The 13496-nt window shown below is 40.6% G+C and overlaps 1 protein-coding gene across 6 annotated transcripts in view; it reads left to right on the forward strand.

The window, feature by feature from the left end:
* Positions 1–13496, forward strand: part of LOC110981826 (uncharacterized) — a 22061-nt gene continuing 8565 nt past the window's right edge. The window contains exons 1-16 of one of the 6 annotated variants that reach the window (XM_087139207.1): positions 1–142; positions 727–878; positions 1983–2129; positions 2433–2597; positions 2958–3246; positions 3769–3833; positions 3970–4147; positions 4887–4950; positions 5548–5645; positions 6170–6229; positions 8036–8103; positions 9894–9926; positions 11062–11197; positions 11969–12006; positions 12368–12559; positions 12931–13127. In XM_087139207.1, the coding sequence (XP_086995333.1) occupies positions 738–878; positions 1983–2129; positions 2433–2597; positions 2958–3246; positions 3769–3833; positions 3970–4147; positions 4887–4950; positions 5548–5645; positions 6170–6229; positions 8036–8103; positions 9894–9926; positions 11062–11197; positions 11969–12006; positions 12368–12559; positions 12931–13127 (1871 nt within the window). In that variant the 5' untranslated portion in view covers positions 1–142; positions 727–737. The remainder of the gene's footprint in view (positions 143–726; positions 879–1982; positions 2130–2432; positions 2598–2957; positions 3247–3768; positions 3834–3969; positions 4148–4886; positions 4951–5547; positions 5646–6169; positions 6230–8035; positions 8104–9893; positions 9927–11061; positions 11198–11968; positions 12007–12367; positions 12560–12930; positions 13128–13496) is intronic. The other 5 variants (XM_087139205.1, XM_087139204.1, XM_022239778.2 and 2 more) reach the window with 5 other exon arrangements.

The raw sequence follows: 13496 nt of genomic DNA on the forward strand, positions 1-13496 counted from the left end.
GCAGCAGGCGCAACAGACAGCAACGATAACTGGCAACTGACAACAACTGTTCTCCCGTATGTGGAGGGAGGCAAACTTTGATGGTAGATGCTTGCTAATTCAGCCATATTTGTCAGTACAGTGTAAGGATCATAATAATTAGGTATTTGAGCGGAGAGTCCGTCGACTCTGTGTTATATTATTGTTCTGCAGATTTGCACTGATAGTCACAGCACAGTAGGCCTACTTATCACCGCCGGTAGTTAACACGGTTTAGGGCCTTAGGTCTATTTATTTGGCTAATGATTATGCATGGCATATGCGCTAACGCAGAGATCAAATGGTCTTTGACCTTGAAATTTTACCAAAAGAAAGTTTTAACGCCCAGGAATCTCTGTACCAGAATCAGTGACAATGGCCCAAACAACTTTTTGACAGATGACATGGATAGGGGGTTAGAAGCAAGAGCAGAGTGGCCCAGGCCGTGCAGGCCCAGCACATGTATGGGCAAAGTGGCACATGGACAAATTGTCGTTGTAGGCAAAGTGGTTATGGGAGAAGTGAAAAATAGGCACAGTGACCTACACCCTCTGTTGTATAGCATTACTCCTTCGTACAAGCCATTGTTCTGTGCACAGCTGAAAGCTTGTCAAGGATTTTCACTTTAGTAATCAGTACTAACTTGTAAGGCCAAATAGGCCGTATGTGAGGATCCAACACCTGTTTACATTTTTTTTTCTTAAACAGAGAAAAGGAAAATGACAACTTTAACCGAGGTCCAACACAATCAGAGGAGGGAGAAATCTTTTGCTGGGAAGCCGAGACCAGTCAAGAGTGGCATTGCATTAGCCAGAGTCAAGCCGGTGTCACATCGCTCAGAAGTGCTCCTTGATGATCAGGTACAGATGTGATAGATATTGGGGATAGGGCATACCCCCAAATTGGCCAAGGTGCATCCACTCTGTTTAACTTGATACTATATCAATTGTCCCCCCCACACACTTATTCCAAAACCTAAATGAAAATGTATACCTAAAAAAACTGGCTAAAGTAGCCAGAAATTGTCTCAGATCGCACCTAAGAGCATCTATACTCCAAAATTTTCTGGGGCCCTTTAGTGTCCCACGCCGCTCAGGACTTTGTGCTTCATGCTCGTATTTGTTCTGATTAGGGCTAAGTCCCCCCCCCCACACACACACTTTTCACAATGGATTGACGCTCTTGCTTGTGCATAGCATTTGTGGGATATCAACACCATGTGCTTGTTGGATAGATCTACAAAGGGTTGAGCACCTGTGAAAAATTGCCAGTTTGCCAGGCATTTTGGTTTTGACTAAACTTCAAAAAGATCTGAGCCCAGAATCAGGATTTCATCTAGGATTGAAATATCTGCCTCTCCCTTCCCAGCCAAGCTTTAAAACTGCTTGTCTTCTCCTGGAAATTTAAATGAAACTGATGCTCCTTGGTGCTGTCTCGGGTTACATTTCCACTGCACCCAATATCTTGGGTGCAAAGATGAAGACTTAAAATTCAGCAGTGTTAAAGATTTATGCAAAAACAACTGAGGGGCTTGTAAATTTTGAACAAGCAAAAACTGCCTTTCTAAATTAGGTTTTGCCTGTCCTTGGGATAGATAGATGGCTAGATGAGATACAGGCTTTGTCTCTCCTATGTTAGATTGTATAGTTGTCGTCTGTCTATAGGTTGGGGTACAAAATTATTCCTGCTTTACCTTAAACCTAAATGTTGGCATCTAATTTATAAAATGTATAATCCTATTTTATGTGATGTTACTCAATAATGGCCAGATGTATTCAGTACTTAAGTAATGTAAACGTGTTTGGTTACATTGTGAAGAATGACAGCATTGAAATAAATGTTTCATCATCATCATCAAATAGAATACTGCTGCAATGAATGAATCAATTATATCACTGCACAGGTGTATCAAGTTCTTTTTCTGTGTTTGCTGAATGAAGGTGATGGTTTTTCTGTGCTTACAGATTTCCTTGGTGACCCAAACCCAAGATGAATTGGAAAAAGCGATGGTTTGTCTGAACAGCGCCCGGAATGACCTTGAACTGAACAAGTGGAGGACAGAGGTCAGCAACCTCAAGGCCAAGTGCGATGAGATGATTCTCATACTTACGGTGAGCAAAACATAAGCATTGGAGTGAAGTTAGTTACTCATTTGGCAGGCCGGTACTCATTTCTGTAACTTCAAATGTGTGGCAAGCTCACTAGGCAAGGGACAGCACTTTTTGTGTTCGAGAGCTGTAGCAGCACGGCAAAAGAACTTATCGGCGTAAAGTGTCTTGCCTGAGGACAAAATTATCGCACTTGTTTGCTGGTTTACAAAATTAAATACTCAAGAGTCGCGGATAAAGAATCTGGTAACTGATGCTGCTCATCTGTGCTTTAAATGTGTGAAATGTCTTTTGTTGGCATTGCAGGTGGTGGCCAAGTTGAAGGCGGAGCTAATGTATGCCAAACTGGAGCTGGATAAGGCGAGTAAGTCGGGAGGTGACATCAGGGAGCCAAGACGGAGGGTGGTGATGCTGGAAGACAGGATGGAGGGTTTACTCAGCAAATATCGCAAGATGCCCAGGAAAATGCAGGTATTTGCGGTATATGCACTGAGTAGTATGCGAAATCTCTCTCCCCCCCGCAGGTTAAAAACTAAGAATTTCTTAAGAAAATCTGTGATGTCTGATTGATTGGGTTCTCTTTGTTGGAGAACTTTACAGTGTGTTTATTACTTGTAAATACTTCCCAAACATGAAATATGTTGAGACAAGGCCAGTTACCTATTTGACATGTACATGTAGTTGGAAAACAAGGTATTTTCTGGCCTAAACTGTGTTTGAACAAGTCCTTTCCCAGCCTGGTTTTTCACCTGTGAAGCAACCTTTTGAAAATTGAATTCTTTCTGATATACATGTATTGTCTTTGACGTTTAAAATTTTGTTTTGCTGAAGCCTTTGGCTGAAAATGCAGACAAGAAGGACCAGCCTCAACAGGATGCCCTCATTGGCGAGAGGAGCACAGCAGAGGCATTTTCTTCAGTTAGAGAAAAGCCACCCCCAGAGAGTAAATCAGCCGTCCCAGAACAAAGAGAGGAACACGGTGGCGGGGATGGGAAGGAGGTGCTGAAACCAGAACGTTCCATTCTGAAGCAGGGAGCTGGCAGCAACAGAGGAGCTGGTGACGGTTCAACAACTCCCTCCGAAAAACGTGGCAGCGAGAGGAGGCTGTCTTTTGGGCAAGGTGATGTTGTTATTCCTGCCGCTGTTAATGTTGCTTTTCATGTTGCTCTTCCTGCTGCTCCAGTTGACTTCACGCAGTAATGACAGTTATTGCACTTATACAGTTGCTGCAGGGTTTACTCTGTTTTTTTTGGGGGGGTGGTTTTTTTGGGGGGGTTTATATTTTGATAAACGTCACAGATTTGTGATGTCCACTCTGGATGCTTAGAGCAACATCTTACCTGAGTGGAAGTAATGATATAAATGACACATAAATACACGTATGGGAAGAAGAGCGAAATGCAAAACTTAATATTATACACTGTTCTTAGTACATGTACTTACAGTAGTACTTCAGGTACTTGTATAGAAAACTTAGATAAGCAAAGTACCAAGTTCACAGTCTAATGGGTGATGAGGTGGTGATGCGCTCTATGACAGAACTTGTTGTTGCTGAAGTGACTTGTATCCTACTCAGTTGCTACCGAGATCCTCTTTTCACAGAAACTTCACGGGAATTTGTTCTGTCTGCTCTTTTCTCTAGGTACTCCCACTGGGTCAAGAGAAATTCTTGAGTTAAGACCAACTACAGGCACCTCAGCAAGTGAGGTACAAACAAATTAATAAATTAAGAAATCTTTGGAGATATGAATATAGAATTGCCGTCGACTGGCTGTGATATCATGCAAAGGAATTTGGTCCATTTCATGAATTTCACTTATGTCATAATTGTTGCGATCAATAGGGAGTGGATTCGGAAGACAGTGATGACAGAGATGATGATGGCAAGGAAGAAAATGAAGACAGTGTAGAGGAGGGGAGATATGAAGACGACAAACTAGACAGCAATGTCTTCATCACCGAAGGTTCTCTGTCGGCATTGGATGCACCCTTTCAGCAGCTACCTGCTCCTCAACACCAAGGTGTGCTCTTAACTCCATTTCTGATGATGCTTTCTCATGAATGGACCTCTTTTAAGAGGAGCTGTGCTCAACCTCCATGTTATCCCTTGTTGTTGGCTTTGTTCATGCCTTGAACAGAATCCTGTTTTATGGGCCTTTCTAATGGAAGGTAAAACCGTATTCAAATCAGAGCAACTTCCACAAAAATCAGTCAAAGCCAATCTACAGGTACCCGAACTCTGTGCAGAGTGCCTGATTTGAATATCAAGTTGCAGGGTTGTTTTACAAATTTGACATTCAGGCCAAGAATCCATGGATTTGTGTATTTGGAGTTAATCAGAATATCAAATGATACAGTCAAAATTTATGAAAAGGCTCTTTTTCTTTAATCTGAAGAATACTTTCAAATTTGGAAGTTTACGTCGCTGTCATTTTGTGTGATGCTTACCAATTGCATTTAGTCTGAGCTAGAATGTATAAACTCAAGAATGGTAGTACTGTTAAATGAAACAAAGTCAGGCGTGAGACTTCTTAGCTTTTTAGCTGATTTCAGCTTTTTTTCCTCACTGGCTGTGTACAAAAGTATAGGAGATTTTTACATTTCAGCTTTTTTATGCCTTTTTCAGCTGTTCTCGGCTATTTTTTATGATTGGTCAAACTCACCCCTGCAAAGTGTTAGTGCCAAAACCATTATCACACTTAAAAAGGACTTGTGTATTTGTTTTCTACATGAAAGGTCTTTTTTATTTGCTTGAAGCAGATGATACTGCTGAAGATGATGACAGAGATTTAGCCGCAGAGTATTGGATGTCACCACACCACAGGTAGGATAACATTTCAGGGGGAAGTCAGAACAGACAGTGAAATTCAATGTAAAGAATTTACCAGCTCAATAAAAATGTCAGCACCGAAACATCTTTGCCAAGTAACCAGGGGAGAGTTGAGGGGTTGGCTATTTTGGCAACTGAAAAATAAACTTTTTTAATATGTTTCTGTCAAGTTTACATCCAGAATTTACTTCGACAATCAGCACCAATTGTGTGGAGCTGTAAATTAAAAGCCCAGAAATCTGCCCAGCTCACAAGCTTTTAACCTAGCAAAATGAGATTATCGACTGGAAAGTCCTGCAATGCACATTGTTTGTGATTGATTCCCAACTGAGAGGCTCTGTCTGAAGCAACTGGCTATGGCTAGGATAGCACACATTTCCATAGGAAATGACTACTGCTCACTCATCAATGGGCTGCCATAACTTCAATCACAGCCTGACTTCTGCTTAGGGCAGAAGATCACTTGGACATATTTTGCTTACCAGCTTCATGGACATAGATGTTAACAATGTTTCTTACTGAGAGAGTTAATGTCAGGTTTTCAAATGGACTCATTGTGTTAACGGACTGGTTTGTTTACTGTGTCAACAGGTTTGAGTACAGTGAACAAAGAGATGTGATAACCAGAGAGAATCCTCTGTCTTATCACAACCTTGGACTAGCTGTCCAGTCGTCTTTCATTGAACCAGGTAAGCTGTTAGCCATCATCAATACATCATCATGTAAAGCTTGGGCTATCAAGAATTATCGTGGTCGGGGATGTACGTTGTTGCACCGCAGAAGAGAACAAAATGAATGCGAAATCATTGCAGACAAAAATGGAAAGATGTTCATGGATAAAAAGCTTATCCATTGCAGGAGCTTACTTGCACCCAGAAGGGAAGACCAGCTGATTTTATTTGCTTTGCTTGAAACTCAGTAACATTTTTGTCAGCCATTGCTGGAAAGTCTTGTCCAGGTTGATGCCTAATTAGGTAGAACAGATTCAGGAAGAAGAATCTACCGGTACTTCTGCATCACATTTGAAGCTAGTTTCCCAGCATCCGACCAGAAGTCAACTTTGAAGGGGCAAAGCAAAATTGGACAGAAATATCGGCCAAAGATACTCCAACCTCGTATTCCCATTTTGCCGAGCCATGTTAGTGGAGTCATCCCATGTTGTGTGTTGAATGCTAGTAATGTGTTTCACCTGTATTTCTTGCTCAAACCAAAGGGACGAAAATTTCCTTACCCAAACGTTCCCAAAGCCAGCCAGCGACGTACCTGAACAGTTGTAAGTGCATTGAGGAGCACAGTGCACCGATTTCACCTGTCACTGCACTGCATAGCACAGCTGTTGTCACACCCGATGACCACCACAGGAAAATGATTTCCTCCTCAGAAACAATGCATTTCACCCTGTCGCTCTTCTATAGCATTTCCCATGGGTCACTGGGATGTGTTTGCCAGCCATCAATATAAAAAGTATTCTGTTTTGTAGTCATTGTATTCAGGGCACACTTTCATTCCTTCCTTTCTCCACAGGGTTCACTAAAAGTGATTTTCTTATCTGAATAAATTGGCGGTAGCATGATGTTTTTTTCTTCATCTTCTTCATCCTTTCAAACGAACACTGCATTTCACATTCTACACCTGATTATGTGCATGCATTTTAGATTTCAATCTAGTAATTTTACTGCAAAATCTCACTTATCTGAAAGACGTCTGTCTTCCTTGTCCTCCTTACCCCCCAAAAATTCCCTCAAGGATCTTTCCTGCTGTCAGTCCATGTTTTACATTTTTCCCCTGAGATCAAACTGAATCAACAATCCTGCTCTGAGGTTGATATTCATGTCTGTTTTTTCCTTCTGCATTGATACACGACTTCTTGCAGGCTTTTCGATGCAGATGAACCTACCGGGCTAGCCTTTGGCTGGTAACTAAGGATTAAATATATTTCACGAACTTTGCTGACAGTTCGTGAACAGTTAATTTTGAGGCCAAGCCTTAAGTTCCTGCATACTTAACTCGGTGGCCAATCCATTCAATCTATTCACGAGAAAGATGTTTCCTATTTACTGTTAAATTTGTATTTGAAAATCGATTCTTTATACTGAAATTTGTTCATCAGTTCTACAATATAAGAGCAAAAACCTTATGAATCTCTCATCTTACATCACTAAAACAGTGCCCTGCATTGGAGGCAGTGCTTCCCCTGGTGTTATTGGCAACTAGCTATCTGTGTCACCTTTTCTTTAGTAAGATGATGTTGCAGCCCTGACTTAGATCCTCTAAGGCTATAAACCCTTGTTTGTGTCGCCTCTTGTCATATATAGCTGTGATACCCTTGAAATACCCCCAACATATTTTGTGGAAGTGACCTTGGCCCTGCACTTGCAGGGACCAAGTGTCAGAATAGACCTCTGTATGCACTGATGATGCCACACCTTGCACTAACGTTACTTACCTGTTGTTGACTTGTGAACAAAAGATGTCCACGCGCAGGAAGGGAAGATGTTCTGTTTATGTGTGTGCTTTCCCATGATGGTCAGTCGTTTGTAGGCCCCCACTGGCTCCATTGGAAAGCACACATGTAAATAAAGTAAGATGTCATTATTACATAGGCCTATCACTACGATGCATGTTGCACTTCACATGAGTCTTAAATTTTGTAGAGCTGTAAAGCACAAAAGTTGTCTAAACACAGATAATAAATGCTTATCGAACTCAGTCTTTATATCTCTATGAACTAGTTCTCAAGAGACAGTTTTCTCAACACACAAATTTTCTGCTTAGAAGCTCTCTGAAATCAAGTGTTGCAGTCAAGACAATCACAAGACCGACACAAGACCATGCATAAGACTATCCAAAAAGCCAGTCGCAGGACCAGTTACCAAACAAAGGAATGATTTTGTTACAGTTCATTTGATTAGCTTGTGACTTGAATTCAGACTAGAGGCCTTGTGTTAGGTGTGATGATGGTCTTGTGAGTTCTTTCAATTAACCACAACACTGGAAATCAGGTCATGAGTTGAAGCTCCCTGATCTGTTGAAGTTACTTCATTCTGTAGTTGTCATATCCTTCCATTTGTCATTTCAGCACCACCCGCAGCGGAAGAGCTACCTTGGAGGCCACGTCGGCGTGGCAGTGACTTGCCAGATGTGCATGTGAGTTGGAATATGACCTTTATCAAGAATGCAAGTGTAGTTTGTGCATATGCAGATGGCGACCTTTTCCAGTAACTCAGCAACCTTTTCCAGTAACTCACTACAGCCTAAATGTACCTCATCCTATAGAGAACCGAAGCATGACAGCATTTGAAACGGGAAATGTAGTGCAAACAAATGGAGTGCGCGCATGTTGGTGTACACACTGGTTCTTGCACTGATGCCTGTTACAAATGTAATGTTGCATGTGACATATTCACATCGGTACTCTATTGCGGGCAAGAATTCTCCCTAAACAGCTTTCACTATTTTCCTGCAAAACCTTCCGGAAACTGTTTCACACTATCCAAAAAGTCACCTTGCCGCCCTCCCCACTTTTTGTGAGAAAGCCAACCCCCTATTGAGCGATCCCACATGAACATACTGCCGGACCACTGTCTAACAATTGCATCCATCTTGATATAAGCATTTCCTTCTAAAAGCAAATATGTAGCTCTATTATCTGGCAAATCCCCTTGCGACTCCATTAAGAAATGACACTGCCTGTCATTTTGCACAACCCAATCCACCGTAGCCCAGTTACCTTTCTCATTTCCAGAAACCCTTATTTCCTCTCCTAAAAGGCTTGCATTCTGGTCCGTAAACCTCTCTAATAAACAGCTCCTTTCCTTCCCCCTTCCAAATGAAAAAAGGATGAAAACAAAATCGTGCGAAATGTGTGTTTTCCTAATCGCTGTTCCTTAGATCAACTTCTTTAGGGAATCAGAAGGTGTAATACAATCAGCCAATCAGGCACATTACAAGAAATATTTTCAATTACGTTGAACCTCGGTCAGGATGCTTACATAGGTAATACACCAGAGCAGTAGACTACTGGAAGCTGGGGTTTACATCCATCTATCCATTTAGCTCTTCCCAACCAGTTCAGTTTCAGCAAATCTACAAGTCTCAAAACAAACTTTCAGTTCTCAAATTTCAACATCTCACCAAATCTAATATCCAGTCAATATTATTAATTTTAAGTGCATGTAGTTATTTCAAGTTTAATACTTTGGGAACTTTGGATCATCACTCTTACATGCATTACAGATTCGTCTGAACAGAGACATGTTAGAATTAATCAAAGCAAGTTTTCTCATTTTACTATCGTCTTAAAAGTGCATATAATTTTAATATAGAATCAATCATCAAGAACATATTCTAATATTATTTAACCCATAATGTCAGCAGCTTTTAATAATTTTTATTACTACTGCATAATATTGCCATGATTAATATTTCATGTTTCTGCTTACCTGCCGCATGACAATCTGCTACTAGCTGGAGGGTGTAAGTTTCTTTCTCCTGGCTCTTTATTACATCTGTTTTGAATAATGCTTCGTTGGTTTTTGTGTGGTGTGATCAAACAGCTCGCTTGTTATCAGACATGTTTGCGCTGGACATAATTATGGGGTGAAGTTAATCCACAGGCACACTTCTATACAACAAATGCAAAAATAGATTACTGGTTTGATGCATCATGGCAATGGCTTTGAGCAGCAGCCATCTTGTAAGTCAGGGCTTTTGTTCCACACAAACATGTGCAGAAGACTTACTTATGTTTATCCTTGTGAAACACAACTGACCTCCAAGATGGCTGCCATGCAAAGCCACAGTATGTGAATGGGAAGAATGAATATTTTGTAATTTGTGAAAGTCACAGTAGGCCTGCAGTCAGACTGCATTTCCATAACAGTTTTGCTGTGTTGTTTGTAACCAACTAATGTGCATGTGTGTGCTGCATTTCCCAGCTTCATCGTCATGCTGACTTCAAATCATCACAGGTTGGTTGGTTTCAGTAAAGCTCACTGTGTGTGTGTGACTTTGCAGTGCGATGTTTCCCCAAACTTGTGGCATTGACAAAAAAATTGGATGACTGATTAGATACCTAAAGAAGGTCTCCCAATATTGGAAAGTTGTGATTGCAGATACATTTGTGGTTAAATCTAGTCTTGCCTCACTTTACCAAACCTAATTCAGACGGACTGGCAGTGTGACAGTTTTCTGACTCAGTAGTGTCCTCACCTGTCAAGTTCTGTACCACGTTAGTTGAAGACTAAATAAAGTAGGCTTGGACTTTCAGCTTTTTTGAACTAGCCCCCCATAGGCAAGTTAATTTTTTGTCAGCCCACTGGAAATTGTTTAGCAGCACTAATTTTGACCGGCTTTTTCAGCATTAATTTTTAACTGTTACTTTGGAGTCATGTTGTCAATTTTAAAACCTAAAGTGGAGGATTCCAAACTGCTACAATTAATTAAAAAACCGACAATTAAGATTCACGTTTGAAACCTTTGTTACATTCATTGCAGATTTAATGTGAGAACACTTGGTGCTGTCATCAGTGTTCCTGGCTCTTGTCATTCATTTCCTCGTTTGTTACATCATGAAATTAGTTCGCTGTCATTGGTTGAATATTTGTGTGCAACATCTGTATTATTGAGGCTGGAATTTCAAGATTAACCAAACAGTGAGGACCAAGCATGGATTTCTGTATTATATAGAATTTATGTATCATAAAATAACATAGCTTTTAATTCATAAAGTCTCATCTCATTACGTACATGAGACTTGATGAACTTAATTCCTTCAAAGATACTGACATATGGGAAGAGCTGCCGAGGTAGGATTGGATAGCTCAGTTGGTAGAGCACCAGTACGGTGTTCTGAGGTCCCAGGTTTAAATCTCACTCCAGTCTATTTCTTCGTTCACCTTTATCATGAAATATGTTTGCAACTAGTCAGTGCCCCTAAGTAGTTTGTTTGTTGATTTGTTTCAGTATTCCACAGATTAATAATTGATGGAGAAAATGGGAAGATTAGGTGGGCAGGTACTTTCCTCAAAAAGTTTAATCAGTCAATGGGAATAGACGGGACTGCTGGTCACGCATAAGCGACCTTATTTATCTTTGGCAAAATAGAAAATAGCACTGGACAAGTTATCAGAGCGAATCCACAAGATTTGGAACAAGATGGAGGATGCAACCAGGAAATCTATTGACTGCAGTAACAGCCAGATTAGTGAGCTGAAGGGATCCATCATTCGACAAGTGGAAAGTAAGTGCATTTAGCCCTAATTCTCTGGGAATTTTGGGGTCAAAATAGTCTGAAATTTGCTAAATTCCTGTGCTGTTCAGGACACCAGTGGCACATTCTTTGTATTTTCAGCCTGATTTGGCAGTGACTTGCCTTTTTTTTAAAAAGAGGGTCAAGGTGGAAAAACATTGCACTGGACCTAAGGCTTCTGTACTATTTAAATAATTACATTCCTAAGCATTTGATTTTTTATCGGTGAGTCACTAGTCAGGTTACACTATTGTCCTGCTGTTTGAGTTTTAGAGAAAAAGCGACATTTTCCTGAACAGGTAAAATGTAGCTTGGGCTTCAAGACCTTTTATGTTTTAAGGAAAAGCTGAAACAAAAGTTTCTTGAACTTCAGCATTATTAAAATAGTCATGTGCACTGTACAATACTCCATGAAGACTTGAAGTTAGTTTCCAACTTTATGGTCAATATATCCTGCTTACATTTACATGCAGACAGTCACAAGAGTGTATTGTGTTACCACACTGACACAGCAAATTTGAAAGCCCAATAAATAGTACAGTCATTCACTAACTAAACCTTCTAACCAAAATCACATCCATCCATTACCAAAAGCTGCTGAATCCTCTTGTTTTCCCAAGTTGACGTTTCCCCCAAAGAATTCTCAGCAAAAATAGTGTCTCTGGCCCACTGTAACTTCTTAGTTGAACATTATGAGTTATTGATCCATTACTGACAAGATTTCTGATAATTCAAGAATTTGCACAAACTGTTTTATCGCAGGCCGCTTGAGTGAAGATTCAGCAAGTTCCTTTATGAAGGTAAGGTTGCCAAAATTGGTGGCATAATTACATGTTTCTGAGAAAATCACCAAATAAAATGCAAAATATCAAATCAATTTAAAAAATTGTAGAAGTTGGGGAAGCATCACAGAAACCTAAATATAAGATGAGAATACCACAGAAAAAAATGTGACATTAAGGATATTTGATGAACAAAAGAAATGCTTAAATTGAAATGTTAAACAGGCTTCTTAATGCTTGTAATTGAAAGTTTTTCACTGGCTTCCCATAGCCAAGCTCACTGGTAGTAAAACTAGTAAATTTAAAGAAGATAAGTGTTACACCGATAACAAACAATCTAGGAATTACTTCCATCCTTCTAATCATCCCCCTTCCTTAGACTGACTCCCTCAAAACAAGCAGGTCCTCAGCCAGGGGCTTTGCCAAGGGTCCCGCACCCCCTTCAGACAAGGCCTCTGGGGATGTCGTCATTGAGGTGCCTAAGAGGCGAAAGGGACTTGCAGAGGGGCCCATGATGGTGTACCATCCCCGCCCAATTCCTGAACCTGAGATGTTGCCACTCACCAGAACTGTAAGTTTTGTTGACACAGACATTTCGTGCAAACCACCTTCTTCGTATCACTTTCAGCCCAGAGATCTTGAATTCTCTAGTGACATGGACTTCAAGAGTTAAGCCAGGATTGAGTTGTAATGGCAATTAGGTTGCTCCACATCTTGTCAAATTCACGATTTCTAATCTCTGTTTTTCTTTACCGTGGATTAGCTCACAAGTCATTTGGATTAGAACATAATACTGTAGTGATGAAAGAGATGTTACTAAATTTGATCAATGCACGGTGATTATTGATTGCTAGCATCAGACACATTTGGATGTTAGATTTGTGGCCTTTATTGGCATGATTTCATAAAAGCTTAATTTTTAGATAATATGCTTCATCCCAGGACCCTTCCAAGAAATTCCCTCGGATCTCGAGTGACTGGAACGACACTCGACAAGAGTCCATGGACCCAACGCTGCGATTGGTCAATCAGATGAACGTTGCCAAGGAAACCAACCTGTTGGTGTACAAGAGCAAGGACAAGAAAAGGAAGAGCCTGACAATGTCTGCTGCGGCCAGACAGCAGAAGGATACGGCAAAGTAAGCTAAAGAAAAACAATCACTGCCGAATTTACTTATATATCCTAGAACAAACCGGTAGAGACCCATTCCGAAGCAGGACACATGGCCTGACAATTTGAGTGAACTCCAGAAGATGAACAATTGTAGTTACGGTTATTTGAAAATATCTCCAAACTTTCATCAAGATTCAAAGATTTGTCCAGTTCAGTAAATGCATATCCGGTTCGTAAGTGATTTCGTCACAAAGGCGGACATGCCACCATTTGTAGGCTCCCATTGGATGATCGCTGAAGTTGCGGGTTAACTTCCGGTTCCATGGTTCCAAGTAAACGGTGATCAATGCATGTAACTCTGTGTGCAGTGCATGTGCAGTGGGCGTGGTTTAAA

This window comes from Acanthaster planci, linkage group LG07 (assembly GCF_054643075.1).
Source record: "Acanthaster planci isolate LZ-2023a linkage group LG07, COTS_SCS, whole genome shotgun sequence".
In the NCBI taxonomy this organism is placed as follows: domain Eukaryota; kingdom Metazoa; phylum Echinodermata; class Asteroidea; order Valvatida; family Acanthasteridae; genus Acanthaster; species Acanthaster planci.